The sequence below is a fragment of the Perca fluviatilis genome, chromosome 5 (assembly GCF_010015445.1).
Source record: "Perca fluviatilis chromosome 5, GENO_Pfluv_1.0, whole genome shotgun sequence".
Classification (NCBI taxonomy): Eukaryota; Metazoa; Chordata; class Actinopteri; order Perciformes; family Percidae; genus Perca; species Perca fluviatilis.
The window spans coordinates 21020028-21032784 of record NC_053116.1 but is presented as its reverse complement, the minus strand read 5'-3'; the positions used below and the strand labels follow the sequence as shown (position 1 = coordinate 21032784).

At 38.8% G+C, this 12757-nt stretch overlaps 2 protein-coding genes across 2 annotated transcripts; both read right to left on the bottom strand.

The window, feature by feature from the left end:
* Nucleotides 1–1589: 1589 nt before the first annotated feature.
* Nucleotides 1590–7645, bottom strand: LOC120558837 (protein lifeguard 2-like). Its single transcript, XM_039800108.1, has 12 exons — nucleotides 7415–7645; nucleotides 5111–5201; nucleotides 4842–4930; nucleotides 4609–4673; nucleotides 4472–4525; nucleotides 4311–4361; nucleotides 4182–4221; nucleotides 3903–3940; nucleotides 3560–3647; nucleotides 3310–3405; nucleotides 3043–3096; nucleotides 1590–2925 (listed from the first exon to the last, which is right to left on the bottom strand). Exons 1-12 carry the CDS (start codon nucleotides 7427–7429, stop codon nucleotides 2776–2778), a joined length of 831 nt encoding a protein of 276 aa, XP_039656042.1. The 5' UTR covers nucleotides 7430–7645; the 3' UTR covers nucleotides 1590–2775.
* Nucleotides 7646–9623: 1978 nt separating this feature from the next.
* On the bottom strand, nucleotides 9624–12280 carry mfsd5 (major facilitator superfamily domain containing 5). Its single transcript, XM_039799489.1, has 2 exons — nucleotides 12139–12280; nucleotides 9624–11771 (listed from the first exon to the last, which is right to left on the bottom strand). The coding sequence occupies exon 2, from the start codon at nucleotides 11688–11690 to the stop codon at nucleotides 10239–10241; it is 1452 nt and encodes a 483-aa protein (XP_039655423.1). The 5' UTR covers nucleotides 11691–11771; nucleotides 12139–12280; the 3' UTR covers nucleotides 9624–10238.
* Between the last annotated feature and the right edge of the window lie 477 nt (nucleotides 12281–12757).

Here is a 12757-nt window from a genome sequence, read left to right as displayed (position 1 = left end):
AGTGGTCACAACTGCCGGCTGTTGAGTTGATTTTGTCTGTGTGACTTCTCAACACAATTATCACATGTAGACAGATACCACAAGCTCACAATTATTCAGCGTTAGCCTACTATCTCTGTTATTACTTTCATGCCCTCTGTGGATCTGTCGCACGGACACAATTGCGTGTGGACACATCCGATCTTGTCTTCTCTAAATTTTCTAATTATATTTCTTATGAAATAATCCAATTTATATGTCAAACACATGGGAACAACGTGTGTTGTCATGTATTTATCATTATTATCATAATGAGGCGTTTGAGTATTTCTTTTCCATCTGTAATTGACTTGACAGACGAAATCCTGTTATGAAAGCTAAAACCACTTATTATTTAGTAGGTAGGCTATATTTTGTCCAAAGAAAGTTGTTAAATACAAAACAGAGTGGTATACACACTATAGGCATGGTGTCATTAACAGCATGGTTATTAAAGGTCCCATGGCATGAAAATGTCACTTTATGAGGTTTTTTAACATTAATATGCGTTCCCCCAGCCTGCCTATGGTCCCCCAGTGGCTAGAAATGGTGATAGGTGTAAACGAGCCCTGAGTATCCTGCTCTGCCTTTGAGAAAATGAAAGCTCAGATGGGCCGATCTGGAATCTCCTCCTTTCTCTGCTTTGCCCACCCAGAGAATTTGGCCCACCCATGAGAGAGAGACATCATGCCCCCCCACCCCCCACCACCTCTCTCCTTCTCAATAGCTACGTACACAGAAATGGCACATACGGAAAGCTCATTATGGGACTGGCTCTAGTGGCTGTAATTCTGCACCAAGGCTGAATTTCAAGAAAGAGACTTCAGATACAGTATTTGGGGAACACTAAGGTCTATATAAAAGCATCGAAAGAGCACCATGTCATGGGACCTTTAATAAGTGAGGAGACCCAGCCAGATCATGTCACCTCCGCATCAAAATACAGAACAACCGCCATATTAACTGCCCAAACAGCACTACATGACCTTTACCTAGGCATGGTCCTTAAATACCATTATCTCCCCTGACTAATTGTGTGGACCAAACAGGCAGAGGAAAATCTGAACACACGGGCACATAAAAAGGCAATTTGGACAAAAACATGTAATTATGAATTACAATTTTATATGCAATTATGTTTTCACAAATCAATAGACACCTACTGAGCTAAACATTAAAATGACCACTAGTTTCAGGAAAATACTTCAAAAATAGAACTATGGCTCCAAAATAACCATAGAGGAACAAGGAAAGACCAGAGTGCTGGTAAATAACACACCAAGCAGCTGAAAAACATTGTGATGTTTAGGCTAAAATTATAAAACTTTAATTAAACTCCCCTTTGTCCTATGAAAAGTGGAATATATACACATTTCCTAAAATAATTAGTATTAGACAGATATAACATGCATTTTATTCCCTAGTCCTCCTTCCCTTCACCTAAGTGGCTCTGTCACTTGTCAGGCCGCCATTGTAAATAAGAACCTGGTGAAAGGTGAAATAAAACCTAAAAATAAACATAGAGGTGTTAAAGCATATTATTATTTATTAAATCAGAGAAACTTTGTGAGTCCATTCACACACATTCATCCTTTAATAAATCAATACAGAAACACAAATGCTTCATGAAATGCAGGGACAATGCAATATACTGCATCAATATTGTGAAATAAAGGTAGTCCAAGGCCACTTTAGACAACTTATGAATTCATTTCAAACTTCAAACTCACCATTTTTATATCACACACTTTCTGAAATATATCATTCTGTCATAAAAAAATAAACTTGTCATGTCATGAAAAATAGCATTCAAGCCCCTCAACAAATGCAGGCCTTATCAAAAGTTACAGTAAATCTGTGCATGTATGGCACTGTCATGTTTAATGTTAAATAATTTTATTATCATCATGATGGTGTCACCACTTCAAACCAACTGAATACGTTTCCATATTAATAAAAACCAAGGACTATAATGCCAACAATCAAGAAATGTCCAAACTAAATGCCTTTCATGAAAAGATTATTATACACAATCTTCATTCAAAACATTTCAGGTTTAAACACACATATTAGAAAAATGACATACTAATTATAAACAATACAACAAGGTGAATGCAATGAATGAAAGCCTTAGAGTTAAATGTAGTAAAACCAACACATAGACCATAATGAAAAGGAAAAGTCTTTGAAGCTTTTTTTTTGGTGTACTTTCAGTCACGTCACTAAATCATCACCCACAGCAATATCCCAATGATGGGGTGACTACACTTGGCATAGTTAGAGCTTTTTAAGAGCCATGCACGATGTATTATAGCTCACATACCTCTTAAAGAGCACTGACATCTATTATTTGCAGGACATTTGTGATATCTAGGTAGGACATAAAGACAGACATACAGCTTCAGATGTACACTCACAGTATGCTTTATCTACGTTAAATGGAGGAAGATCACTGATTGTTTCTTGTTGGTAAAACTAGTAAGCTAACCCCATAATGTGGTATGGGTTCACGACATGCTAGAGAAGAGGGAAAGGTTGTGTACATTTTGGAAGTGAAAACTGACATACATCTATCTACATGTATAGCTATACACAAGACTCACAAAGTATTTGTGGCCTTATCTGTATCAGGCAAAAAAATAAAGCTGTTACAATTGCAAACATTGTCATCACAATCACCAAAATTTTAAAATACTCTTATTATTTCTGCCTAAATTCCCATTCCTTGTCTGTAGGTAAGATAGGTGGGGCGATGGTTTACTCTTGTTTAGTTCCAAAGATTTGGAGGAAGAAGGAGAAGATGTAGATAATATCTAGGTAGAGGTTGAGAGTGGCGAAGACATACTCTTCTGGACTCATGGTGTAGCGCTTATTCCCCATGAGTAGCTGGGTGTCAAATGCCAAAAACTGCAACAGAAAATAAAACAGCAAGTAAGACATCTTTTATGTCTGTTTCTGATTTTGATAGTCTACAAAATACGATCATGTCTTTAAGTAATGGCTTGACAGTGTCTGCACTCTTACCATGGTAAACAGTATGGCTCCCAGGACAGCGTAGGTGGCATCCAACCAGGGTACCTAAATGGCAAAAATGTCTTGATTAGATGCAATGTTGGTGTTTAGATCACTACATGAAATATCCATTATGTAACATCTGAATGTATATCTACATATATATATATATATCATGTCAAATATTGTCAGACTTTAAATTTACATTTGTATTTGGAAATTCCAGCCTTATATGACACACATCTGATGTAACTGCTTGATTTGGATAGTCGTACTTACATATTGGAAGGGGAGGACGAGTGCCAGCACCAGTCCAGAGACGAACATGACCATGCAGAAGACAAAGAGCACGCCTTGGTATGATGTCACATCGAACTGCATGGAGAAAGCACATGAAATCAAACCTATGTTTATCCAGCGTGAAACGCTGACACACATGAATGATTTTCACTCATAATCATGCATACAGTATATCAGATATATGAAGTATTTAAATAAAGTACAGTGAAGGAAAAAGTGTTTTTGTCACCTTAGTTTGGAAGCTGAAGACTGTGACCAGGAGACAGACTGCTACTGTGATGCCCAGACACATCACCACTGACTTGGTGTTATAGTAGCTATTAAAACAAGAAACATGCAAACAAAATGTCCTGAAAATGTTTCAAGAAATATAAAACAGAATACATAACACAACTGTATACAGGCCTATATCACTGGCTCCACACACAACCTCACATATTGTAAAGAAAATACATTGCTGTCTAATATCTGGATGTAAAAGCCACCATGCTAGCTGAGGAGAGAATCTGTCTCTTTTTGCTTTAAAGTAACACATGACAATCATAAAACTGTAAGAAAACATAAAAGAGTACCTGGACAACATCCCTGTCATGTATGAGAGTGAGAGGGTCTGTAACAGGACATATGATAGTCAGTCATGACTGGAGAGCATTAACTTTTATAAAATATATCAATTAATTAGTTTTGGATCATGTTAGCTGTCAACTTACAATCATTTGGGAAGTGAAAGTTACACATTGACAAATATTGTTAATCTATGAATGTACTGTTTGCTACACTGCTAATAAATAACAACATTCAGTCTACACATGAACATGTTTATTAAAAACAAATATCTGCCTTGTACTTACAAAGATGCCAAGCAGAATCAGATTCCATGGAAACTGTCTCCTGTAGGAGTGAGTAACAGATTGGAGATTTAACAAGGTAGTTGTTTTTTTATAATGATGTACTTTTTTTTTTTTTTACTTTTTGCTTACCTTGGTGCAGAGCAGCAAGATAAGGTGAGATATGTGACAAAGAACACAGCGCTGTTAAACAACAGAAATATTGTTAGATATTTTTGTTAGATAGAAGTGACATAAACCCAAAAATGTACGGAGTAACTGTGTATTACAAACTGACAAATCCTGTCACTTACTAAGAAGCCCAGTACCAGCCTGGGTTGGATTGAATATAGTCCTTCACTGGGTCACTAAAAGATATATAGTCTTAAGTAAGTACACTACCCAGTGAATTTGATCAGAATGACTTTTAAAGGATTTGTCTAATACTCACCAGAATGTGAAAAGAGACACAATAGCGAGAGTGACCAAAAGCTGGATCAACAAGATAGTGTACACCTAAATGAAAGCAAGTTAGAATGAAAAAATATTGAATAATTGTACATGTACTGGCATGTGCTGGTCTGGCCTTTAAAGTTTAATAATGTTCATTTGAGGTCAATTATCAGTGATACATTCACAACACAGCTAATACTGTGATCAATGTGATGATAAAGCTTTTGATACCTTACGGATGAAGACCCTCCTGATGTTGCAATCATCCCAGGTGAACTCTGTGAGCATCTCAACATCACTGTAGCAAGGAGCACTGGTGCCTAGAGACCACGTTTATTTTGTGGTTAAGATGTACAATGCATAACAGTCAACATATACTCCTGCATTCCCATCACTCCCACAACATCACAAAACATGAAACACATTACCAAATGTATTTGCCAAAGACAACGAAACACTAACTTTATGATTAAATATAGGAGGATAAGGTGTTGTCATACCCTCGGTGGCTTCCTGATAGCTGGGAGGAGCTGGTGACACTAAGGCTTCTTCACTGAAGGAGCCATTGGTGGCCTTGTTTGCAAGTGAAAGCTGATAAAGCACAACAGATGAACATGTTTTATCTTTTAGTTTATAGTCTGTTACACATTCAAAGTGAGATTAAAAAAACTATATTTCACAGAAAAAAAAACGTTAGTAAAATGCAAGGTAAAATGTTTCAGGTACTACCGGTGTTGCATATGCTTAAGTAGCCTACTGTTCCCCCGAGTGTCAGTAAAGCTAAAAACTAATTAACTAGTGGGATACAAACGTAACACATAGATACTCTCTCCCTGAAAATATTCATAGTGCAAAGAATCACAATGTACCTAATCCATAGGCTACTATTCAGGATGATTACAAGTGAGTCATATTGCAGGAGTTTCTTCATCTTAGAAAATGAAAAAAAAAAGTAGCCTAGTAAGATAAATGGTCATGATCAGTTGAAATGTTAAGGGTTTTCATGGCTTTGACCTACACTTTTACTCCAACACCACTGAGAGCTCGCATTGCATTAGCCTACATCGTCACCCACAAGCTAGAGTGTTTATTAGTCCGGTGTGGAGCAGTGCATTCTGGTAGTTGAAGGTTTTCTACCTGCAAAAACGAATGCCACGTTCCCTTTTCTGTTTTCTCTGATCATGTGGCAACAATTTAAAAAGTATTTGCATCTTTCTACAGCATAGACCAGTTTTATGAGAAGGCCATCTTCCCAGCAATGAAATACGTATTTAGCCTAAGGATTTAAACATAGCCTATCTTAAATTTAATTTTGACTAGGTATAGTAATAATGCATTACAATATACAATACATTATTACTATTACATTATGGCTATCAGGAATGGTTTTCATTTTGGATATCTGAAATAAAAATGATGACTAGTGAAAATTGGATCCTGAATGGGTCTTCTTCCTAGTAAGAATTATATTGCAGAAATGCTGTGGATATCTGAAATTATAAGCCAATACATATGGAAAGAGTGATGCCATTTTTCCTATGAAGAATGTCAATATGGATATTGGAAATGCAACAGCCTATATCCAGTCTAGCTATAATTGTTAAAACGCCTTAATGTGCCTCTCTCATGTAGCATACTTCCGGGTCACAGAGTAGGCCTAGCCTATCGGTTTCTTTAGCGGCTAAAATATAATAAACAGGTGTTCTGTCGTTATGTGCATTATGGCATTATTTGACAGGAGATTTGGTAGCCTACGTCGAAATAGCCTACTGAAAAAAAAAAAAAAATCTAGGCCTATTATCAAAATGTTCTCCCCTAATTTTTAAAGTAATGTATGTGTATTTTTTTTTCTCCCAAGATCATGATTGGGATGATTATCTATTTTCATCAAAAGCCTGAATCTCTGCAATGTCAATATGAATTTGTAGCCTACATTTGTAATAAATAAATCTAAGTAAGTAAAGATGCCATAATAGTGATGGAAATAGGCTACTCAAAAACATAAGTTAGGCCTAGCATTAGGATTGCACTTGCCACCCGTCCCTTAAAATACGGAATCGCCCCGTATTTCAAAATAAAATGCATCCCGTTCCTGTAGAAGCCCCAAGTCCGTATGCAACCAACGTTATTTCGACAAAAGACAGCATAATCGTCAGAACATCGACGTTTAAAAAAAAACAGGTTAAAACCACCACCAGGTTTAAAACAACTAAACACTGCTTCCACCATATTAACAGAAATCTTAAACACTATTCATCTGGATGAAAAATGATGAGCGACACACACTGGGATGAGACAGTAGCGTTGTACGAGAGCTACAGAAAGAAATGTGTTGTCATGGTGACGCAACATGGCAAAAACAGCCTGTGACGCATTTCATTCACATTACCTCAGATAACACTCAGCTGCTTCGAACACCATAACAATAGGCTATATTTAGACTATAAAATATAAATGAAAATTACAACAGGATTAAGATGTCATTAATAGATCACTATGAAACAGCTTTTGTTTTGCGAATAGAAATACTATAGGCTACTGCAGGACACACAACCACAATTCCACTACCTAAGTTCTAGTTATCATTCAATAAATGACTAAATGTGGTTCTATTCACAACTGAATATACTGCCTTGTCATTACGCATTTCACAATAGTGGGACTTAAGGGCTGTACAGGACACGCATATTCTGACTGTTAGGTAATACTCTAGACCCCATTCAGAAAATCCAAATACACATAGGCCTAACTGTTTGAATTGTCGCAGTTAACTGTACAAAAATGACATTAAAGCAAACTCATACCTTGCCCTTTGTCATGATGCCTGTCTGTCGTCCTGCAGTATGTTGTCTTGTTCTGTATCCCAACCAGTCAATAGGGCTATGGTGTCTCCTTCTTGATAGTGTAGTTCTTGCAGAGTCTATAGCTAAAGGAACTCAGATAGATAGTGTTCTTCTTGCCTGCTCAGACTGGACACTGTGACGATTTGGTGATGTAATCCCAAAACAACGCAGTTAAGACTCGTGCAGATACCCCTCCCTCACCCACAGAGGGATGTTCTAGCAGCATCCAGGTGAAGCTGCACCATAGAGAAAAGCTGGGACTGTACCACAGCAGCAGGAAATATGGGGAGGATGGATGCATGCGTTATGAGGAAAGAAGTCCAGAGAAATCTGGAAATATGGTCTGCAGCAAAAATTAGGAGAGGGAGATTTACAACTTGGCTTAATGCTAGATGACTTTTTTTTTTGTGTGTGAATTTAAAAAGGCCTCTGGCATTTGAATTTTTCAATAAAAGGTCAACTATTTACAGTGCAACTTTCAAATAAATTTTCATTATTAATGCTATTATATTTTTTAAATGATTGGTACATAATGTGGCTTTAATACTAATAACTTTTTTAAATTTTGAATTAAATCAAAAATAAATACAAAATAATGAAAATACAATTACAAAATACAATCTACTCAGGCAGAATTTATTAGGAATACATTTTCCCTTGGAAAAAAGGAGGTAAAATAAAATATATGATATTGCACCATTTGGATTATTTGGAAAGCCAAACTGATGCTACTGAATAAATATTATAAATCATCAATATGCCACAAAATTCTGGTTATATCAAACAAATAAATGTTCATTATGTACAATATGTACACTTTTATTTAAAGGTGTAAAGAGCACACAGATGTTAAGACAATACAGAGAACATATCTTGTAGATGATGCAGAAAAGCATTTAAAATTAAAATGACCAACTGTAGATTTCTCTTTTTAATAAAAATACACAGATGCTGGAAAAACAACAACAAACAGAAGTATTATAAGAAGTGACATTCAGATACTGGTCTACATGCTAGTCATGACCTCATTTCTTTGGATATTTATTGAGCTCTCTGTAAACTCTGATTTAAACATTATGATGAAACATATGATCAAACTACTATATTACTGATCCTCATGAGGATACTGACAGGTGAGATTAATAACATCCTGTCAATCCCATCACCCTGTCTCCCTAAAGGTGGACATAGTGAGGCAATAATGTGTTATCTGGAATAGTTTATGGAATGATACACGAGTTTTGGACATTTCAGCAGTTTACTTGATAAATGTAGGTCGATATGGCCATGTTTCCAAAGCATCCCTACACAGACAGGATTTGTAAAAGTCTCTCCCAAAAACAACAACAAAGAAGTAACAAGGCAACATTTAAATATACCAAAACACCCTATTTGGACGTTGATTTCCTTCACTTATGAATTTGGCAAAATATAGACTTTTGACTATTCCAGTGCAACACGTCTATACTTTTAGTCTCACAAAACTAGTAAACAAGTACATTTGAAACCAGTCAAGCATAAATGTTGTATATGCAGGGTTTTTCCTGCATAGAGGAATATTTGGCACCCACCCCCCACCAAAGAGGTTTTAGCAAGCCCCAAAGGAAAATCACCAGCACCAAGGTGATAAGAATTGAGAATTAAAAACAGCAATTCAAATCCTCTCCGAATGTGTTTAGGAGTAATTTACCAAACAACCGTTGAAAAAGCAGAACATAAACTTGAATATGAACGCTAAAAGGATGTTTTTCTCACCACTCAAGCTTTCTGCCTAAAATTGAGTTTTTCCCTCGCTACAGTAAATGCTTGCTCTTGGGGAAATTAAAAAATCTTGTGGTCTAGACCTACTCTATGTGCAAAGTGTCTTGAGATAACTCTTGTTATGATTTGATACTAGGGCTGGGCGAAAGGGAGAAAATCAGATATCATGATATTCTTGACCAAATACCTCGATATCGATATTGCGGCGATATTCTAGGGTTGACAATTGGTGTTTTAACAAAATATCTTCACACTTACATTTTAGATAAATAATCATCAGTAATGTGGACATCATGTCTAAGTGGGGAAAAGGCAAATAACAGAACAGCTAGAACAGTCTGGTAAGTTCAGAAAAGTACATCACTTTACTGTAATGCAGCCTTTAAAACCAGTAAAAGACAACACTTCTGTCATATTACGATATCGAAAATCTAAGACGATATCTAGTCTCATATCACGATATCGATATATTGCCCAGCCCTATTTGATACTATAAATAAAATATGATTATTATTTCTCTTAACCCGTTTGTTAATTGGGTTACTTTTTTACTCAAGCATAATATAAATTTCTGTTTATCAAATTGTCAGAAATAACAGGGAAATGCATAGATTTCTATCAAATAAGGTAGCACAGACTCGTTTCGTTTACTGTACCCCACAGGTGTCAAACTCAAGGCCCACAGGCCGAACCCAGCTCCTCACAAATTTTTATCCGGCCCGCATATCAATTTAAGTTCACAATAAATTTTGGCCTGCCTAGTTGTGCGCCAAACCAAAAAGACAGGAAACTGTTTTTCAAACTGCAATTACGCAACACACACTTGCTGTGAGTTAGCTGTGTGGTAGCCTGCTTTTAAAAATGTAATCTTTGTTTTGCTTGATTTGCTAAATTCTATGATGGTTTAGGAACTTTTTGCTGACTTTTGTAGGGCTTTATGTCGACAAAAGTAAAAAGAAGCGACAATAGTGTAAAGAAGGCCCATTCTGAGCTAGGAAAAACCCTGTATTTGTGGTCCATCTCATCAATACATTTCCCCCTCCCCTCCCCTGGTTCCTTCCAGTCTCAGGTCTGTGTCGTTTCTGCCCAGCGTGAACAGACTGACAACAGCCATCAAAGCTGCCAGCATCATGATTGCACAGCCTCCAAACATGTGTCTGGTTCCGCTGCCCTCCTCCCCTCCACCTGTTCCTGATATCTCTCCATGAAGCGCCAGCAGCCCTAGGCAGGCCAGCAGGTGCAGAGGCAGCCGGAACCATGCCAGCACACCGCCCCGCTTCTCCTCTGGGATCACCCTGCTCTGGAGAAAGCTGACTGCAGGGAAGTAGAGCCCACAGGCCAGCTCCAGCAACAGGAAGGCCAGAAATGATTCGTGAGGTCTAGGTTGGCCTGGGACGGTGGAGAAGGTCAGCATGAAGAAGGAGAAGAAGGCCATCAGCACAGCCAGGCAGAGAACATGGCCAGGCTGTAGACGGTAGCGTGTGGAGGTGGCTAGGCGGTAGAGCAAGGAGCCAGCCATGCTAGAAGCCATCAGGCAAGAGAACACTATTCCCAAAGGAGGCCCATGAGGGTCCAGTACTGGGGTCCACAGGAAAACAAAAATATATAGGACACTTTCAAACAGAGCCTGCACTCCACCTAAGAGCATGACTCTCCTGTCTGACAGCAGGCAGCGCAAGGCTTCATGGCAGCTGCGTGAGAAACGGGCCCTCGCAGACAAACGGGTCCCACCTCCATTTGGAGTGCCAAGAAGTATTTTTTGTTTGTCCCCTTCAGGGCCTTCTTCAGCCTCTTCCTTGCCCCAGTCTGTTAGCACCACCCAGCCACAGCACACCAAGCAGGGGACAGCCAGGAGAAAAGGAGCCACTGGCCCCAGGTGGAGCCATTCAGTCAGCAAGTTAGCCACCAGCCCTGCTCCCACAGCGAGCCCATGATTCCAGGTAGCAGCTTTGGTGAAGGTACTAGGGATCCACTCCTTGGGAAAATCGTGAACGTCTACATGGCGGTGCACGTACCAGGATTCAAATGTGGTGGTAAGCAGGGATGTGGACAGACCCCCCAGGATCCGACCCACAATCAAAACAAAGTAGTCTGTGGACAGCTTGGTGAGACAACAAGCAGAGTAGGACAGGCAGAAGAGAAGACATGTCTGTCTGCGGCCCAAGACTTGCGGGAGCCAGCCGGAAAAAGGAGCAAACAGAATACAGGAGGCCAGGCCACACACATATAAGATGGCTATTTGGGATTCCAGGAAGCTGTAGTGGCGGTATAGTTTGTAGAGGTAAGGACCCTGGAGCCAGTCTGCCCACAAAGCCAAAAGGTATGCCCGGAGGAATATAGTCTGGAAGCGACGGAAAACTGGGTTGGCTACAGCAGTAGGAGTAGACTGAGGTGGGGTGAGGCGGCGTGCAATGACCTCGAGGCCAACACACAGGGCAAGCAGGAAAATGATGGCAAAATATGCTGTCACCAACATGGTGTGATTAACTGCACCCACTTGAAGTCAAACCTGAGGTCCTGGGGCGTTTTCAACTCTCTTCTTTCTATTTCTCAGCACCTGTGGAGAGAAGTGAAGACAGAAAGAAGAGCGTTGGACGTTACCATTGAATAAGTGAGCTTTCTTAGTAATTCGTAGCTAACGTGGCTAATAAGCTTTTACTTAGGGATTTAAAGTTAACTACATAAAAAGACGGCATAAGCCAGTTATTACGGCAGTAGAGTATTAGGATAACGTTACTCGTCAATGACAGAACGGCTGATTTGTGACAGTTCAGGTTTGTTTACTTAAACACGTATAAGGCTGGCACCTAGAAGCTATTGTTATATAGCTAGCTAACGCTAGCCAACAAGCTAGTGCTATCGTAACTTGCGTCACTATCCTATCGTGTTTTCCACTATACTGTAACATACATGATACATCTTACCGTGCTATTTGACAGCGGTCCCATATTAGTTACACGACGTACAAAAGTGATAGCATTAAGCATAGCTAACTAGCTACGTGATGGTTTTTGATATGGTAGCAAACAGACCATAGACAGTATGAAACAGACCATTCACTTCCGGGGTCCTGTGTATATTATTTCCCCACAAGGTGGCGACCCATCACTTGCCTTCTGATTTCCAGGATAACGTTAGGAGAAAGTTATTTCATGTTTCCAGACATCCCATGTTGCAACTTTCTCAGAGGGCCAGTCTTAAGGTTGGATTTGATTGATAATCAAAGTAGTTCCTGAGAAGTTTTTTTTCCATTTTTTTGATGAAATCGGCACACAGACTCCATTAATGTAGCCTAAGCTTATTGTTAATTAATTACGTTGTTGTTCTATCTCTTACCTAGATTTCTAGCTATGAAGACAATTACCCCTCTTAGTGACTCTTAACATGCACACCCTAACCACACGCAGGGTATTGTTACTTTTAGTTGCATTACTCATTTCTGAGATGCAGTCCTAAACAGTGGTGTCAGAAGTACCCAAATCCATTTAGTAAAATTCCAAAACACCGCAATGTATTACAACACGCATGCGCATCCAAAATCCT

Coding starts and splice junctions, on each gene's coding strand:
- LOC120558837 (XM_039800108.1), bottom strand. Junction 4,931..5,110: donor CTATCAGGAAGCCACCGAGG/GTATGACAACAC, acceptor CGTGGTCTCTAG/GCACCAGTGCTCCTTGCTAC. Junction 4,526..4,608: donor GTGTCTCTTTTCACATTCTG/GTGAGTATTAGA, acceptor TATATCTTTTAG/TGACCCAGTGAAGGACTATA.
- mfsd5 (XM_039799489.1), bottom strand. CDS start 11,690: ATGTTGGTGACAGCATATTTTGCCATCATTTTCCTGCTTGCCCTGTGT.